Below are 18341 nucleotides of genomic sequence, written 5' to 3'. Positions count from 1 at the left end.
ATTTATGAATGGTCACTATTCAAGTAAAGATGATATTTAAAATGACATATACATTCATTGCTGAAAACAAATATTTTTTTTTTTTTTTTTGTAAACAAAAATCTACCAGAAAATATTGCTTCTCTGGAAAGTGTACAGATTGAGATGGGGGGGAACTTACCATAAAACTTGGACTTAGCCAGGATACTGCCACTAAGGCAAAATCCATCTTTTCGGTTACTAACATAAAAGGCAGATATTGGTGGATGGTGGGACACCTATTGAAAACAGGAGAAACATAAGATGTAATAAAATAAGCATATTATATTACTATTATCAAAGGTTCAAGTCTTACAATAAGTGAGAAGAAACATTTGGTTATTAAAAATATTAAATATTGGTTGTTATAGTAACTAGCTTTCCCTGTTACCCAAGGAAATCTACCTCCTGGCATTCATACCAAAAGATAGGACTCCCTTATACTGAATCAAAGATGGTTTGTATGGAAATGTTAGTATATAATTTCTGACATTAGGTTATAAGGTAGTTTCCATTTTGGGAGAAGCCAGTTTCCATGCTGTGAAAAACTCCATGGAGAAGTCCATGTGCTGAAGAACTGAATTCTCTTGTCCATAGTGAAGGGAGGAACCTGGAAGTGAATCTTCCAGCTCAGTCAAGACTGCAGATGACTGCACAACTGACTAACATCTTTTTTTTTTTTTTAATTATTTTTTAGTTGTAGTTGGACACAATACCTTTATTTATTATTATTTTTTTTTATGTAGTGCTGAGGATTGAACCCAGGGCTTCGCATGTGCTAGGCAAGCACTCTGCCACTGAGCCACAACCCCAGCCCCATGACTCACATCTTGATTGCAAATGCATGAGAGATCCCGACCCAGAACCACTGAGTTAAGTGGATCCCAGATTCCTGAACTTCATCATATATTACATATCATTTTAACTCATTCATTTTGGACAATAATCTGTGACACTGCAGTGTCTAAGTAATATTCTTAGTTATTCTTGGTTATTCTCCATATGGATTACTGACCTGGCTGTAGGAAACTAAAGTTTGACAAACATATTAATAATTAATGTTTTCAATATACTTATATCTTCTAATTTCTGAAATGAGATAAAGCTAAAATTTAAACTCTTCTCAAACTTTTGAAGGATTACAGTAAATTAAAATGCAAGGTGGTGTCATCATTATTTTAAAAAAAATTAATATAGACAAGTAGTTTCAACCTGAGGGGTTATCAGAAAGAATCTTTAAGGGAAGAGGAAGACTTCCAAAAGACACAGGGTCTCATCCTCCCTACATTCAGGGAGAGAATTATTATAAGGAGTGATTGTTACTGAGAGAGAAATCATATTACTCAGAGATTAGTGCAGACAAGGGAGAATATGGAAAATCATGAAAACAGATGCACATAATTAAAGTTTAAAAACTAAGAAAATCTGGGACTGGTGATGTGCACCTGTAGTCCAAATTATTTGGGAGGCCAAGACAAGAGAATCCCTTCAGTATAGGAGCTAGAATCAAGCACAGGCAGCATAGCAATACCCCATTTCAAAACAATAAACAGAGACTTGGCTCTAAGGCCCCTTCTCTTTGGTGAAGTCTGTCTCTTGTCACTTTTACAATAAACCTGCTGTGCACTTGCTAAAAATAAAATAAGAATAAGTAAGTAAATAAATAAAATTAAGGTCTGAGTTCTGTCTCCAGCACCAGAAAACAAACTAAAAAACCCCCAAAACTGAAATATTTTCTTACTACCTCCTATTGGTACCATCCCTAACCAGGGACATAAATATTCTGTAATAAGGTAAACAATACCAGTGTTAAAGTAACGAGCTTAACAACAACAACAAAAATCACACACACACACACACACACACACACAAATACAGACATTTGAGAAAGGAAAAATCACTGAGAGTTGTAGTTATTGAATAATGAGAAATGATCAGGTCAGAGTTTGTTTAGAAGAAGAATAGCTAAGAAGAAATATTGGTGGGAGAAGTAAGTATAAAAATAATGAGGCAAGAAAGTATAAGATAACGTTACCTAGTTGTGAATACATAGGGTTCTAACTACTTAGAAAAGCATTTAATCTGAGATAAATTTAGGAAAAAAATGTAGGACCCTGAACACCACAAAAATTGGTATAATTCTAATTTCAGAACTTAAGAATTCTGCATACGATCAATAAAGTGTTTTGGAAATATAAACTTGGCCAAAATTAATATATAATAAGTGTTTGTAGAAAGGTAGGGAGTAAAAAATAAAAATTAATTTTGGGTCAAAGGATTCTATGACTGTAACAGTAATGCTTAGGAGTATGGTATTTAGTAGCATATAGTACTAAAAAGTTAGATGTTTACTAAGCATTCACTTATTAGAAAGGTTAAACAACCATCGTGAGTTTACTGAGATAATATTTTCTTTTTTTTTTTGGGTGGTGCGTGAGAGGCAAGCACTCTACCAACTGAGCTACATCCCCAACCCTGAGATAATATTTTCTATAAAAATGTCCAAATAACTTCCAGAACAATTTTGTTTCTGTAACATGCGTTTCCAATACCTGTTCAGCAATATAAAATGTTTTGCTATTTGTTCTGGGATGAATCCATAGACAACGGAAAGTCTCCCCAAGTATGGGATTGTAAGGTTTCTTCAGTCCCTAGTTAAAAAAAAAACACAAAAGTTTTAAATTATAAATAGAAAAGTCAAAGTAGTTTAAACCAGTCAAAACAGGATTGACTATCATCTGGAAGACATTCTTATAAAATTTCATAGCAAATGAAATCTACCTGAAATAAGACAACTTCAATCAAAATATAGGTCTAAATAATCGAGCATTTTACTAGTAATTGCCAATAAATAATCTAAATATTGCACACGAAAAATAAGAAACTAAAAAAGCTAAACAAAGTAAAATATAAATATTACCTTTGGCTTTTTATAGAATCCTGACAAATACCATTTCACTACTTTCTTTAAACGGAAATAAGGATTTTCTTCCAGAGCAGCCCTAAAAAAAAAAACAAAGTGTTAAACAGAAAAGTTTAAAGGCTAGGTCACAAATTCTCCCTCAAATATATCAGTCAATAACTAAATAAGAGATATGATTGGAAAAACATAATTCATATTTAATAAACAGCAAGACAACCATGTAAATTGATTCCTGAGAATCATTTTTCTTAATCTAGTCACTTCCCCCACCCCACATTTCTCCCATTCTTTGATAAACTGCCCAGGGGTTCTGTGAGAAATTGGGATAAACACACACACACATACATTTTGGAATTTCTGCACTGCACAACACCTAGCATTTACAGTATTGAACAGTGGCCAAAGAGCCCCATGAACAATTTCGTTAGAGGTCCTCAGCCCCACAGTCAGTGAAGGCCCAATGTTCATTTGGTTATCTTTCCATTCAGCTTCCTAAATGGAAATATTACAGCAAAGTATTAAATATGCTTGTTATTAAAGTTGACTATAGAAGTGGTTGAGAGAGAGAAAAAAATATATCATTCATTACAGCCTAACTTTGGAAAGGTATAATCAGTGAAAGAAGCATTCTTGAGAATCTCTAAAATCATGAAGCATCTTCTATTTTAAGAAATAAGAATATACTTACTCAGACAGGAAATCTGCATGATAGTAGTAATCTGAAAGTTTATCCAGAAAAGAACGGGGTTCTAAAATAAAAGTAGGCAGAACTACCCTGGACAGGTCCATGCCAGGACGGACCTGTTTCAGCAGTGTCCAGATAAGGCTCTTGTTTTCTTCAGACACAGTTTCTGTTTGAGAAGCCTCACCTGCCTTTAACAAAACATATTGAAACATTGCACACACACACAGATATATAGACAAGACAACTAATATTAAAAATATGACTTTTTTCCAAGACTACTCCAAGCACTCTTAAAAGGTAGAAACAATTCAAATAATAAATAAAGTCTACATCTATCAAACCCTAAAAAAGGGAGCTGTGAGAGACATTAAAATGAGCAATATATATGGAAGATCCACTCTAAACACTTTATCCTATTGTTTTATACTACATTTACTTCTCAGCACTTGCAATAGTTAAGAAAATTACAAACTCATGTTTCCTCGCAATTTAGTTTGCATCTGGAAATGACATCAGGCAGTATCCTACTTCAAATGCATACCTTAAGAAAATATAATCTTTTTAAGGTACTGGGGATCAAGCCCAGGGCCTCATGCTTGCTAGACAACACTGCCACTCAGCTGTATATCCAACTCTTATAAACTTTAAATTTAATAGACTATATTGGTATTTGTATAAGTGTGTATGTTTGTTTATAAATCCTGATATATTTTATATGCATATAACCATAGGCACCATGCAAATATTCTCTTTCAGGAAAATATACAATAGGTCAAGCAAATAATATCTACAATATCATTTGGAAACTGCAATGACTTTAGGAAGCCATAATTTCTCAAAAAAAAAAAAAAAAAAAAAAAAAATAGACCTTTACCTCTCCAAGTTCCTCATGGCTCTGTTCTGTGTAGGTGGTCTCCTTTAAAGGCTCAACAGGCTCAGGTTCAATGTATGAGTCATCCTGCCTTTCTGATGTATCTGTGTCACTTTCTTCACTTTTCCCCATCACCTCATTGTCTGACTCATCATGCTCTTGATCATTTTCTTTATCAGATTTGTCAGAGTACATATCTTGGTCCTTAAAATGCTGTCGTTCAATTTCACTATCATTTAACCTTACGAGAATTATTTAGGAAGAAGAATAAAAGAAGTTAGGAATACTTAATGTATAAATCAGAATAAAATGTAACAGTTATTTTGAATTTACTATGTACTAGTCACTGTTGTATTTTATATAGTTTAGTTCATTTAATCCTCAAAATTACCCTAGGAGATAGGTAATATTATTATTTTACAGATGAGTATATAGAGGCACAAAGAAGCTAACTAAAAATCTAGGGAGATGTTAAAAGATGACACTCTGAGATTTTTACCTTTCTACTCTTTGGGCTAAAATCTTCCAAAAGCAAGATCTTAGACTACCCCTTGCTAGATTTTTTTCCCATAGTTTTGCAAGCATCATCACTTCAAGTAAGCTCCCTGTCACTTCTGGTCTTAAAACTGTCAGAAAAGTTCATCAGGTTATCAAGTGAACTCAAATGAATTATGACTTTCCACCTGTAAAAGTCTACAAAGCTACTCACAATGAGTCTAATAAGAAGGAAAAAATGGAAAAGATTAAGTATTTGTATTGAATTCTATTTAATATTTGTCTGATAGGCTAATCTTCCAGGAAGAATAGGAAATGTAAGCTTCAACTTAAGGAAATCAATCTATTGGCATAAAATTGAAAAATCTGCTATATTCATCCTATTCTCACTTAAAGTGAACAGGGGTAAATAATCTGTACCAAAGGCGAGAAATCTTCAGAAAAGGTCAACAGGCACCCATTCCTTTATTATAGTGGTCCTACTTCACTCCTGTCCTATCTCATTCAGATTCCAGGTTTTGGATTAACTAAACCTCAGACTATGGGTCTGCAGAAAAGGGTGGTTAAAGGTTAGGTAATAGAAGCTTTAAAGTTTTAAAAAGTGTTAAGCAGAAGTCTAGGAACAAAATGTTCAGCTCAGACCACAGGGAGGGGAGAGCGTCGGTCTAACCTTAAGAAAAAGAACCTTAATTCTGATGGGAATGGAATAAAAGCTGCAGAGTAGAAGCTAATATGTGGGGAGGAAAAGGGAAGGGCTAATGTTTTCCCTCCTAAGCAACAAAAGAAATCAGCACTTGAATAAAGCCTTTACACTGATGCCCAGTTTCCTTGGAGAAATATTTATTAGTATTAACTACAATGAATGGTCCAGGGGCTAAAACCACCAACTGGAAAAAGTTTCAGCTCAAAAATGCTTAACAATATGAGAAAATTCCACAAATACCATGTAGAGGAAGTCCTCTGCCATTACAAAAAAAAAAAAAAAAGCGCTATAGAAGAGCAACAAAACTACAAATTACATGTCATTGTTATGAGGCAGAAAAAGTTTCACAAACGATGTTATTGAAACTGACTGTTAAATAATACATAGAATTATGGCAGGAAAAAAAGAGTAAGAAGTAGAATTCTTTTTTGGGGAGGTGGTAACTGGGGATTGAACTCAGGGGTACTCGATTACTGAACCACATCCCCAGCCCTATTTTGTATTTTATTTAGAGACAGGGTTTCACTGAGTTGCTAAGCACCTCGCTTTTGCTGAGGCTGGCTTTGAACTCACGATCCTCCTGTCTCAGCCTCACGAACTGCTGGGATTACAGGCATGTGCCACTGAGCCTGGCTAGAATTCATGAGAGGAACCCTATGCCCAAAGTTGAATAGTTAGCATAGCTATAACTGGGGAATACAGAGTATTGGATAGAATAAAGGAAATACATTTCTATACCTGATCCTAGCAGACAAATTTTAAAGGCTTTAGGCCACATCATGAGAAGAAGATAGGCAGATTTTAATCTACATACATTACTAAAATACTAGGACTGCCAAATAACCTAGTGGACATCATGCTTTCTGAAATCAATACAAATTACTATTTACTTACTGGAAGTTGTCACCACTGTGGAGATTGTTTGCACGTAATAAGCCATACAATGTCACGTGTGTATTATCTGATGAAATGCTAAAGTCATGTTCCTTTCCTTCTCTGATCATTGTGCGTTTAAGAAGACTAGAACATTTCAAAGCCAACTCTAAAGCATCCATCCAGCACCTTCCTAGAACACAAATTTTTAAGCAGTACAATTAAATTAAAAGCGTCCATCTTATAGTCTCATTACCTTTAAACATACCATAATTTCTCTGAGAAACACTGGAAAAGTTAACATGAACATAAAATTTGCTAAGATTTTCTAATGCAATATCTGTTTTACAAAAGCTTTTTACACAATAAGCATCTATAAACTACTGATAAATGAATAGCACATAACATGAATTAGCAAGAATACCTAGTAAAATGAATAAACTTTATTTTCCAAACCTTAGAACATTAAGATGTAGCATAATTTGAAGGTACCAAGCAAAGTACAAATATATATTGAAGGGGTTATGTTTCAACTAGTAAATAAGCTATCTGAAATAATGTTTTGTCATTAATAAGAGGTCTGCTCCCAGGCTTAACATCCATCATGCTTATATGTATGAAAATTTGGGGGGCTGGGGATGTGGCTCAAGCGGTAGCACGCTCACCTGGCATGCGCGGGGCGCTGGGTTCGATCCTCAGCACCACATAAAAAAATAAAATAAAATAAAGATGTTGTGTCCGCCGAGAACTAAAAAATAAATATTGAAAAATTCTCTCTCTCTCTCTCTCTCTCAAAAAAAAAAAAAAAAAAAAAAGAAAATTTTTAAGTCAGGAAAAAGCCTATATAATGCTATCACTAACTGCCATACTTGTTAAGAGAAAATTAATAAATTTATCTTTTAAATCAGAACTGCATTAGCAGAAAAATGTTTATATATCTTTAAGTGCTCTCAAAATTTAAATATATTTGTTTTAAAATCTGATAGCAATATCTGCTACACAAAACAGTTTCATATCAAAAGTTCAGGTCCATATTTTAATTAAAAATAATCTTCTGGTAACAATCAGCTTTGAAAGCTTAGAAGATTCCCTACTTCAAGCTAATAAAAACTATGCAACATAAAAGCACAGAGCCATTATCAATTATTAAGGTTTTAAAGCTACCTTGCTTTCATATAAATAAGTTTTGCTCTCCCCATATTTGCTTCATTAATGAGGTATCAAGTTATAAAGTATAAAATAAAGACTGTGTACTTTAATATTTTTTACATAAAATAAAACCAACAGTATATATGTGTCTCATAAATGTTACTATTTAGTGATGAAATATAAACAAATGTATCTCCAAATATGATAAAACTTTATGACTTACCAAGAAGAACACTAAGAAGTCAAAAAGGGATTAATGGGTAAGTGGAGGATGAAGAAGGAAACTAAACTGCTAACACATGGCTCAATTATAAGACGTTTCTTTCATGTCAGATTTCTGTCTACCAAGTTTACAACACATAAAATATTCTAAGTAACTTATGGTTCCAATATTTCTACTTCAAGTCATACTAAATACAGACTTCCTCCAGGAACAATACAAAGTGATACATAAAAAAGCTCTTAAAAATGAAAACCAAAATCCTGTCCATCAAAAATTATACTTACCATCTGACTCTGAAGTAGCTCGGATGATCAAATAACTGCTAGGTAAGGGCTGAGTTATGGACCCAACTGCTTCACCTTTTGGACCCTTAGTAATAAAATAAATTGTGTATAATAAGAATTAAGAAATCTTAACTTTGTATTATCTATCATTATTTAAAATAATCTAAAGCAGGCATAGATTCTAATTTAAAAGCAAACCAGCTTTAATTTCATTCTTCCTGAGAATGCAAAGGTTAAATATTAAGGCAAGATTTTTTCTCCAAAAAATTCATCTCCTTAACAGAAAACTAAACAAATGATAATTAGCATCGCTTAAATATTATCTCTACATATTGCCTACATATTAAAGAGACCTAAAATTTACCATAATAAACCCAGAGAATTTCCATTCCACAAATACCACTAGATAAGAAACACTAAATTTCTAGAAGTCTAGCGAAAACAGCTGTAAATATAGTTCACAAGTAAAACAGAATTACCTAAGCCCAGAATGGAACTAACTCTGTAATACTAAATTTATTGCTACAATGACTACTGAACTAAAGATTAAAAGTTCAGGTCTTTTTTTATGTGTATGGATATTGTCTAACTGAGAGTGCATGCACACACACACACTCACACACACACAAAGTGAAGCTACTTGAACTTAGCACTAATCTCAGGTGGTTTTCCTTAAAAAAGAACTTCCAACCCTTATTCAAGGGTAACTGACCTTCTTAGAAAATAAAGATCACTTTATAAAAATTTAAACTAGATCCTTGATTTGGTATGTACTGCATGGCAACTGCTTGTAGAATGCCTTGAAAGTTAATCACCTAAGGCACTTCCACCTCCCTGCTTACTTCTGCTTTTACAGCACATTAGTGACCTCAGTAGTGCTCTTTAGTTATAAAAATGCTGAGTTCCATCCTTAGAGCTGCCTTTCTTAACTAGGACAGCTTCTGCTTCTAGACTCCCCATCTCACATTGACATCACTACAGGAAAAATCACAAAATAAATGGCAGTTTCTGTTTTAGGAGTTCTTACCATTCTGATGAAGAGGAAAAAGTAAATATAATGCAATGTTATAAAGAGAGTAATTAAAAATTTACCTAAACAGTATAAATTGAATCCCCAAGGACAAGAGAAATAAAATGCAATATAAATTTGGGAAATATTTTCTGGAAAAATTGTTCAAGTTAGATCTTAAAGATAAACAGTCTTTTGGTGCATGTTACATTGTGATTACAGACAGGAAATAATGCTCTCGAAAACAGGAACAACTCTGAGTTCTGGGAAGACAGAAATCAACTGATTGATTTATTGTAATTCTACTCAGATTTTCATCTTTACTTTTTACCTTGAAAAGTGCTTACATTACCTTTACTGCCCAAATAGACTGCTCCAATGGATGGAAAAGTTTGAAACAAAAGCCATCTTTTTTTGATGGACGTTCAATGATTTCACAGGCATTCAGAAGGACTGTTCCAACCCACTGACCATTTTTTTGTGTTTTATATATCAGTAGCACCCCAGGTTTCAACACACACCACAACTTGGTCCAGCTCTTTAAAGTACCACGAATCTATAGAAAGATAAGTTCATTTAAGGAATAAATATTTGTTCTTCTTGTCCATAAGATACAAACTGAATAATTGCAAATAGGATTTCAAAGTATCCTTAGCATGTATATTTTTTTATATTTCTTTAAAAAGATACCACATGGCAAGCACTGAATATAGATGTGAAATAATATGGCTCCTACTTGTAAGGACTTTATGGGGAGGAGAGTGCTGGGGATCAAACCCCGGGCCTTGAACATCCTGGGCAAGTATTCTACCACTGATTTAGTGGTAGAATAAGAATTAAGAGATCTTAACTTTGTAAGATCTTTTGAGACAGGATCTTGCTAAGTTGCTAAAGCTGACCTTGAAATTGCAAGCCTCCTGCCTCAGCCTCCGGAACAGCTGGGATTGTAGGCATGTGCCACATGCCCAGCAGCAACTGAAGTTTCAGTAGAAGACTAGTTCAACAGTTAAAGAAAATGTACCAAGTAGAAGAGTTTCCAGAGTCAGGAGCCATTAAAATATACTAGTACTGGGCTGGGGATGTGGCTCAAGCAGTAGCGTGCTCGCCTGGCATGCGTGTGGCCTGGGTTCGATCCTTAGCACCACATACAAACAAAGATGTTGTGTCCACCGAAAAACTAAAAAAAATAAATATTAAAAAAAAAAATTCTCTCTCTCTCTCTCTCTTTAAAAAAAATACTAGTACTGCAGTTCTTTTTGTAGCATTTATAAAGCTGTAACTTTATGTGAATAAATGGTTATTTTTGCCTTTTCTACATTTTCCCCTTTATCACTGCATCAACAGTGCTGAAAACATTGCTGGCACATACCAGGAATTTTCTAGTGGATGAATGGTAGGAATGAGAAAGAACCTCTTCCTTGACCCTTAAAGTGTCTTCCAAAATTACTTTGTTTTTAGTGATTACATAAAGCATAATATGTAAATTTCTTGGAGGAAATTTTAAAACACAAATTACATGAATCTTCTCATAAAATGTTCCTTATCCTAAGATTTAATGCTATGTTAATAAGCCTATACTTATTTTCAATCATTCTTTATTTCTAAAATCTATTGAAATTGTTTCTAGGCAACTTACTGAATTCACAATATTGAAAAGAATGTTAAAATTTAGAAATTTTAAAAATAGGAATTATCCTCACTTTTATTTACTTTAAAGCATCTGTTCTCTTGAGGTACTTACATAAATTATGAAATAAATGTAGGATTTCCTAACCCCCAAATAGATATATTGCAGTAATTCTAAATGAGAAAAATTGAAAAGGGATAATTTGGAGCTACGTATAAGAAAAGTGAAAATTTTTAAGAAAAAGGTAGATATACATGTAAAAGAGATGGTAAGACAAAAGAAGCAAAAGGAAAGGAATTACCCTCAGATAAAATTCTTCTCGATGGTAAAGATTTGACAATATGTCACAGAGGACAAATTACCAGAATGTAGGTTTTAAAAAGCCAGTGAAGTGTTTAAAGAAGATAGGCTTGACTCGGGGGTAGGGAGTGAGATCTGGAGTTAAAACATTTCTAAGTAGAGCCAAATTAAACCAGAAGGTGTTTTCAGTGTAAGATTGAAGACAATCTTGGTGTTACTTAAATTGTCAGGGAAACTACCATTAGATTGCCAATTTAGTGAGAACTTCCATAATTGGTTTCATAAGGGTTATTAGGTTGGAGGTCTTACCAACTCTTGAGCAAACTGGAAAGCCTTCAAGGATGTGGTGAATCTTAGGTGAATGCTAGGTACTGCTAGGTATAACAAATTTCTGGGAATTAAAATCTTATAAGTTTATTCTTTTTTTTGCTTTTCTTTTGCAGTGCTGGGGATTGAACCCAGGGCCTCATGCATGCTAGATAAGCACTCTACCATTGAGATATCCCCAGCCCTACAAAGAGTAGTTTGAAAGATTCTTACCAGATATCCCTCAGATAAAAATGAGGAAGAGGATAGAGTGACTGAGATGAGAGAAAAGGAAATAAAAATAAAAATAACCAGAGGTCAAAAGAATAGCATATGGAAGTAGCAATATGTATGTCTAACTAATGGTAACTTTTATATTAACTTTGTCTCATTTTTTCCTCAATAATGCATATACCAAGTATACAACAATAATTTGAGTAGTAAGCAAAATACTTAACATCATACATAACATCACACAAAAGTCTTTTTAAAAGAAATGCTATGCATATTTGATCCTATTGTTAAGAGAGATATTAAAGTTCCTTCTCCCCATTAAGATCGGAACATAAAACCTCTGAGATACACTTAATAATTTCCTCACCAGTGAACAAGGATCACCTAGCAAGTGTCTTTGGGCTTTCAGTACACCCTGGGTTTTTCCATTCTAGTAGGTAAATATACAGCAAGCTGAACTCAAGATGCAAACTCACTGACCTTTAACCAGTCAGCCATAACAATTACAGAAGGATCTGTGATGGTACTGAGCAACTCCTTCGTGGCTCTTTTCTTTTCTTCTCGGTAATTTTTCTTTTGCACCTATTTTATATAAATAATGGAAAAATTAAAAACTCAATGGAAGCATTTTTTTTTTCAATTTTTTAGGTCTAGAGAATGTAGTCTATGAACTGCTAAGCCTCATGAGCATAAAAAAGTTATCATGTATTTGGATGGCTGTTTTATATCTGGGAGAAATTTTTAGAAAACCTACATTGCTTAAAACTAGCTTTTCTGATTACTGGTTCAGTTTTCTATGGCTTTAAAAATAATTTTATCTCTTTTTAATTAAAACATACATGAATACAATCTCATGGCAAAAATTTCAAACAGCACAAAGCTAAACTCATTATTACATTCCATCTTCTTCCAATCCCCAGAACTAACCCCAGTTAACCTTCTGGAAAACCATACTTTCAGATTATTTCTATGTATACAATCTATAGAAATACATAGCCTTTGTAGTTCTTTTTTTAACACATAAAAAATTTCTCCCATTTAATATTTTTTTGGAGACTGCATGACTATCTTATTTTTTTAAATTACTCCATAGGATTCCTAGTAGGAAAAAAGTAATGAGAGAGCTAACATTGATGACAATCTATGAACCAATCAAGGGCTTCTTCACTGGTATTCCAATTACCTCATTTAAACATCACAATAACTTCTTGAAGTAGAACTATTATTAACCTTATTGCACAAATGAAAAAACTGAGGCAGAGACAGTACCTTGTCCAGGAACACAGGAAATTGTGGAGTCAGGATTCAAACAGAGGCAGACTGCCTCTCAAAGCTATGCTGTGTACTTTTAGGTTATATTGTACCATTTGTTTTTTAATGAATTCTCTTAAGGATAGCAATCTACTTTGCTACTAGTTTTGTTTATTAGAAACAATGCTACAATTATTTGCAAATGAAGCCTTGTTTTCTTTCCTAATACTAAAATGTAAGATATAAACAATTAAAAAACCATGGATGAAATTAACGCATTCAGAAGATCAAAGTTTTACCTTCATAATTAAGTTACTTACGAGATAATGTGGGAAAGCAGCAGTAAATTGATAAAGTATTATTGCTTTCTTTACATTTGGATATAGGAAGAGTAATGACAACCTATTGGTGACTACATTTTTGAAAAATTACAATATAAAATCTTCTACCAGAAAAGTTCCATTTAATGGAAAGAGACTACACATGCAGAATAAAATTTTAATAATTTTATACCCCCAAAACATTAGACTTTTGGTCTTTTTAAATATGTGTATCTAAATTAACAGATTTAATATGAGATTGCAAATGAAAATGTATATAGGACTAGCTAGGTATGGAATACAATAGGTAAAACATACTAACTAAGGACAGGAGACAGTTAAAATCATGTATTCCTTAAACTTCAGCTTCTAAGACCATTGAGTAAGACAGGTCTAACATTACATATTTCTTAAGAGAAATAGGAAATCTGGACTTTAAATTGTTGGCTCAAAATTTTAAAATGTTATTCAGGTCAAACAAAATATATCCATCTACCCATGGGTCAAATTTAGCAAATGACCAGGCAGTTAGCAAAATGTAATTTCATGGGTACCAGTGATTCGTAACAGGTGTTTCAGAACACAGTGATAAGCCCGTGAAGAGATACCAGGTCCTTAAAGCAGGCTGCTCTGGACAATTATCAAGCAGTATAATCATCTGACTTCTGTGACCATACAAATAACAACATTTTCTTTGTGTGCCTGTTCAACTGTCCCTTGAGGTATTTTAAATCCTCTTTTAGGAATGCACATGAATATTTCTTAATAGCTTGCTTTCAAAAGCACATACTAAGCATAATATAAGTTATTTTCCAGAAATAATTATGGAAACTAACCTTAAGAGATTCTTTTTTTGTGAGCTTGCTTGAAGTTGAACTGTCCTTTTCTGAGCCATTATAAAGTTTAGATTCAGACTAAAATCACACAGAATTGAAAAGAAGAGAAATAATTAAAACCTTCATTTAATCTACACATGTCATATAGAACTTAAAGTTATGCTTCTCACATTCTTCCCATTTACTGCTATCATAAATAAAAGTAGATTTTCAAATACTGGTTTTCCCTATATAGTATTTGTGTTTTGTTTTGTTTTGTTTTGTTTTTAAACATGTCAGGAGCTGCAGGTGGAGCTCAGTGGTAGAGTGCTTGCCTAGCATGTATAAAGAAGCACTGGGTTCCATCCTCAGCACCACATAAAAATAAATAAATAAAACAAAGATATTGTGTCCATCTACAACTAAAAATATATCTTTTTAAATGTTAAACCTACAAATACTCAAAAGTAAAAACTTGTCAAAAATTAACCTGCAATGTGAAGCTAAGTAAAGAGCATTTCCAAATTTTCCATTCTATTATTCAGAGTATTTCTAAGAATACACACAATTGTGTAATTATTATTAGGATAAAGTAAGCCAAAACAATGTTTTTTTTTTAACAATTAAAGTATTCTAAATAAAAAACATACCATGAATATTTTATCATGATGCTGCATACACTACCCTATAACTAGTCTTCCTCCAATGAGAAGAAATAGTCTTCAGAAATTAGTATTAGACTACGGTAATTCAGACAGTGTTTACACACCAATATTCCTAGGGTCTACTTCTTCCTACCTATCCAGGGACCTAGTGTCTTAAATTTGCTTCCAGACTTTCAGTTGATATTTCACATTCTTATTTAATCTTCATAATAACCTTGAAAAATGAGAATAAGAGGCAGTTTTATCTCTGTTTTATAAATTATGAAAGGAAGGTTCAGGGAGATTGTTTTTCCAAACTTATCATCATTAACATAGCAGTGATCAGAACTTGGGTCTCCTAATCCAGTACCACTAATCTTTCACCACAGTAGGAAAGCATAACCTACAAGCTGTGTCTATTAATTATGGAACAACAAAATTAAACATACTCCTTTCAAGTCCTCTAATTGTTATTTTTATCTATTGTTCAACATAGGAAAAAGTACTTGATGTTCTTAGCAATATTCATACAGTAAGGACATTACAAGGAACTTAATCCAAATATGGTTTTGAAATGTCAAAGGGTCAAATCTGCATCATATCACTAGATAAAATCAAGGATGAAAACTGTTGGATGCAAACTCTCAATTTTAAGACCCATGAAGGCAGACATCATGTTTACTCATTAATGACATCCAGTCACCTGAAGAAATAAATTTTAATCAATAAAATGAAAACAAATGTGACACTTAAAAAATTTAATAAAAATGTGAAATATAAACTAAAAGTGTGGAAGTAAATTTAAGACATTCAAACAATCTATGTTCACTGTATAGGTAGGAAGAAACAGAGTCTAAGAATACTGGTGTTTAAACACTATATAAATTAGAATGATCTAATCTAGGTATTTCTCTCATCTGCTAAAAATGCCAGCTACTTGGTTTTCAAATGTTGAATGGTCAAATCTGCATCATATCACTAGATAAAATCAAGGATGAAAACTGTTGGGTGCAAACTCTCAATTTTAAGACCCATGAAGACAGATGCCATGTTTACTGATTAATGACATACAGTCACCTGAAGAAATAAATTTTAATCAACTAATAAAATGAAAACAAATGTGACACTAAAAAATAAAAATTAAATAAAAATGTGAAATATAATATAGGTTATGATTATGGTAGGAGTAATTGATGAATCAAAAGGGAACTACAAATAATTCTAACATAAAAGTGGGGGACCAACCTGGCTGAACTTTTGTTAAAATTATTGATTTAAGAACTGGGCTTGAAACATCACATTGCTTATTACCATGATAATGATGGCATGCATTGTGATACAAAAGAATTGTACAAATTCCTTCAGTTAAGCAGGTCTCTGTCTTCTTATTGGCCTTGGGAACCCAAAGATGGTATGGCTGCTGTCAGAGGAATATGATGGTTTAAAATGTTCATGAAATTTAATTTCCCACAACTTAACAGGAAAATTATGTGTACTGTAAGGTAGTTCTTAATTAATATTAAATGAAGATTACCTTAAAAGTTAATAAAAGTTAATAGTTGTTTACTATTTACCAAATACTATTTTAAACACTTTTCTATGCAGTGTTTTAATATTCAAAAGCAACCCCATGAGATAGTAGTAATATCCCTACCTTTACTAATAAGTAAACGAAGATCAATGATTGAATCATCTTCCCAGAGTCATCCAGCCACCAATAGACAAACACGAATGTTTACCCTGGACTAACTCCTAGTCTCATGCTCTTGTAATTACACTATATTGATTTCTCACATTTTAAAACTATTCATACAATATCTCAACCAGACTTCAAGATTTATCTTTATGAATAAGAGGAAATGTTTTCCCAACAACTGCAAATGACAAGATCTGACTTGATTATTTCTAAAAGATTCTACTACAACAGGAACAAGCAGGCCAGAAGGACATCACAGGAGCAAGGTAAGTCAGAGTACATAGACCTCCAGGAGTCATGCCATACGTACAGTCCACTTCTGACAAAACAATGACCCAGTGACCAAGTTTTATCACCCATACATCATTACCTCATTTTCTGAATCAACACACCTTTAAAAAACCAAAATTAAAAAAAAAATCTTTTTAATTTTTTTATTTGTCCTAATTAGTTGCACATGACACTAGAATGCATTTTGACACACTGTACAGAAATGGAGCACAATTTCTCCTTCCTCTAGCTGAACATAGTGTAAAGTCACACAGGTAATGTACTCATACATGTATACAGGGTAATAATATCTATCTCATTCCATAGTCTTTCCCATCCCCATATCCGCTCCCCTCCCCTCACTCCCTTCTGCACAATCCAAAGTTCCTTCACCGGCTCCACCCCAGTAGATTAGTATCTACTTATCAAGAAAACTTTCGGCCTTTGGTTTTTTGGGTTTGGCTTATTTCGCTCAGCATGATCTTCTCCAACTCCATCCATTTACCTGCAAATGCCACAATTTCATTCTTCTTTAAGGCTGAGTAATATTCCATTGTGTATAATGCACCATATTTTCTTTATCCATTCATTTGTGGAAGGGCATCTAGGTTGAGTCCACAGTTTAGCTATTGTGAATTGAGCTGCTATAAGCACTGTGTCACTGCAGTATGCTGATTATAAACAAAGGAGTGGAATAGCTGGGTCAAATGGTGGTTCTACTCCAGATTTTCTGAAGAATCTCCATATTGCTTTCCTTAGTGGTTGCACCAATTTCCAGTCCTACCAGCAGTGTATGAGTATATCTTCCCATATCCTCACCAACACTTTTTTAACTTTTTAAAATTTGTTCTAATTAGTTACATATGACAGCAGAATGTATTTCGATTCATTGTACACAAATGGAGCACAACTTTTCATTTTTCTGGTTGTATATGATGTAGAGTCACACCATATGTGCAGTCATACATGTACCTAGGGTAATGATGTCATCTCATTCAACCATCTTTCCTGTCCCCATTTCCCCTCTTCTCCCCCCACCTTTGCCCAATCAAATTTCCTCCATTCTTCCTACACACCCTGTACCATTATAGATCAGCATCCACTTACAAGAGAGAACATTTGGCCTTTGGTTTTGGGAAAATGGCTTATTTTGCTTAGCATGATATTCTCCAAATCCATCCATTTACCTGCAAATGCCATAATTTCATTTTTCTTTAAAGTTGAGTAATATTCCATTGTATATATATACACCAGTTTCTTTATCTATTCATCTATTGAAGGGCATCTAGGTTGGTTCCACAGTTTAGCTATTGTGAATTGAGCTGCTATGAACATTGATGTGGCTGAGTCACTATAATACACTGATTTTAAGTCCTTTGGGTATGGATTGAGGAGTGGGATAACTAGGTCAACTGGTGGTTCCATTTCAAGTTTTCTGAGGCATCTATACACTGCTTTCCATAGTGGTTGCACAAATTTGCAGTCCTACCAGCAAAGTATGAGTGTACCTTTCTCCCACATCCTCACCAACACTTGTATTCTTGATAATTGCCATTCTGATTGGAGTGAGATGAAATCTTAAGAGTAGCTTTGACTTGCATTTCTCTAATCGCTAGAGATGAACATTTTTTCATGTTTATCGGTT

The 18341-nt window shown here is 33.5% G+C and overlaps 1 protein-coding gene across 7 annotated transcripts in view; it reads right to left on the bottom strand.

Moving 5' to 3' along the window:
* Osbpl8 (oxysterol binding protein like 8) overlaps positions 1-18341 on the bottom strand; it is a 174106-nt gene that overhangs the window by 27824 nt on the left and 127941 nt on the right. For all 7 annotated transcript variants that reach the window (XM_027920867.2, XM_027920951.2, XM_071609670.1 and 4 more), the window contains 10 exons: positions 14108-14185; positions 12181-12282; positions 9586-9789; positions 8225-8309; positions 6590-6761; positions 4501-4738; positions 3630-3814; positions 2939-3020; positions 2571-2669; positions 161-257 (listed from right to left, as the gene is read on the bottom strand). In XM_027920867.2, coding sequence (XP_027776668.1) covers positions 161-257; positions 2571-2669; positions 2939-3020; positions 3630-3814; positions 4501-4738; positions 6590-6761; positions 8225-8309; positions 9586-9789; positions 12181-12282; positions 14108-14185 — 1342 coding nt within the window. The remainder of the gene's footprint in view (positions 1-160; positions 258-2570; positions 2670-2938; positions 3021-3629; positions 3815-4500; positions 4739-6589; positions 6762-8224; positions 8310-9585; positions 9790-12180; positions 12283-14107; positions 14186-18341) is intronic.

The sequence above is a fragment of the Marmota flaviventris genome, chromosome 3 (assembly GCF_047511675.1).
Source record: "Marmota flaviventris isolate mMarFla1 chromosome 3, mMarFla1.hap1, whole genome shotgun sequence".
In the NCBI taxonomy this organism is placed as follows: domain Eukaryota; kingdom Metazoa; phylum Chordata; class Mammalia; order Rodentia; family Sciuridae; genus Marmota; species Marmota flaviventris.
Note: the sequence above shows the minus strand (reverse complement) of the source record. Positions and strands in the feature narration are given on the sequence as shown.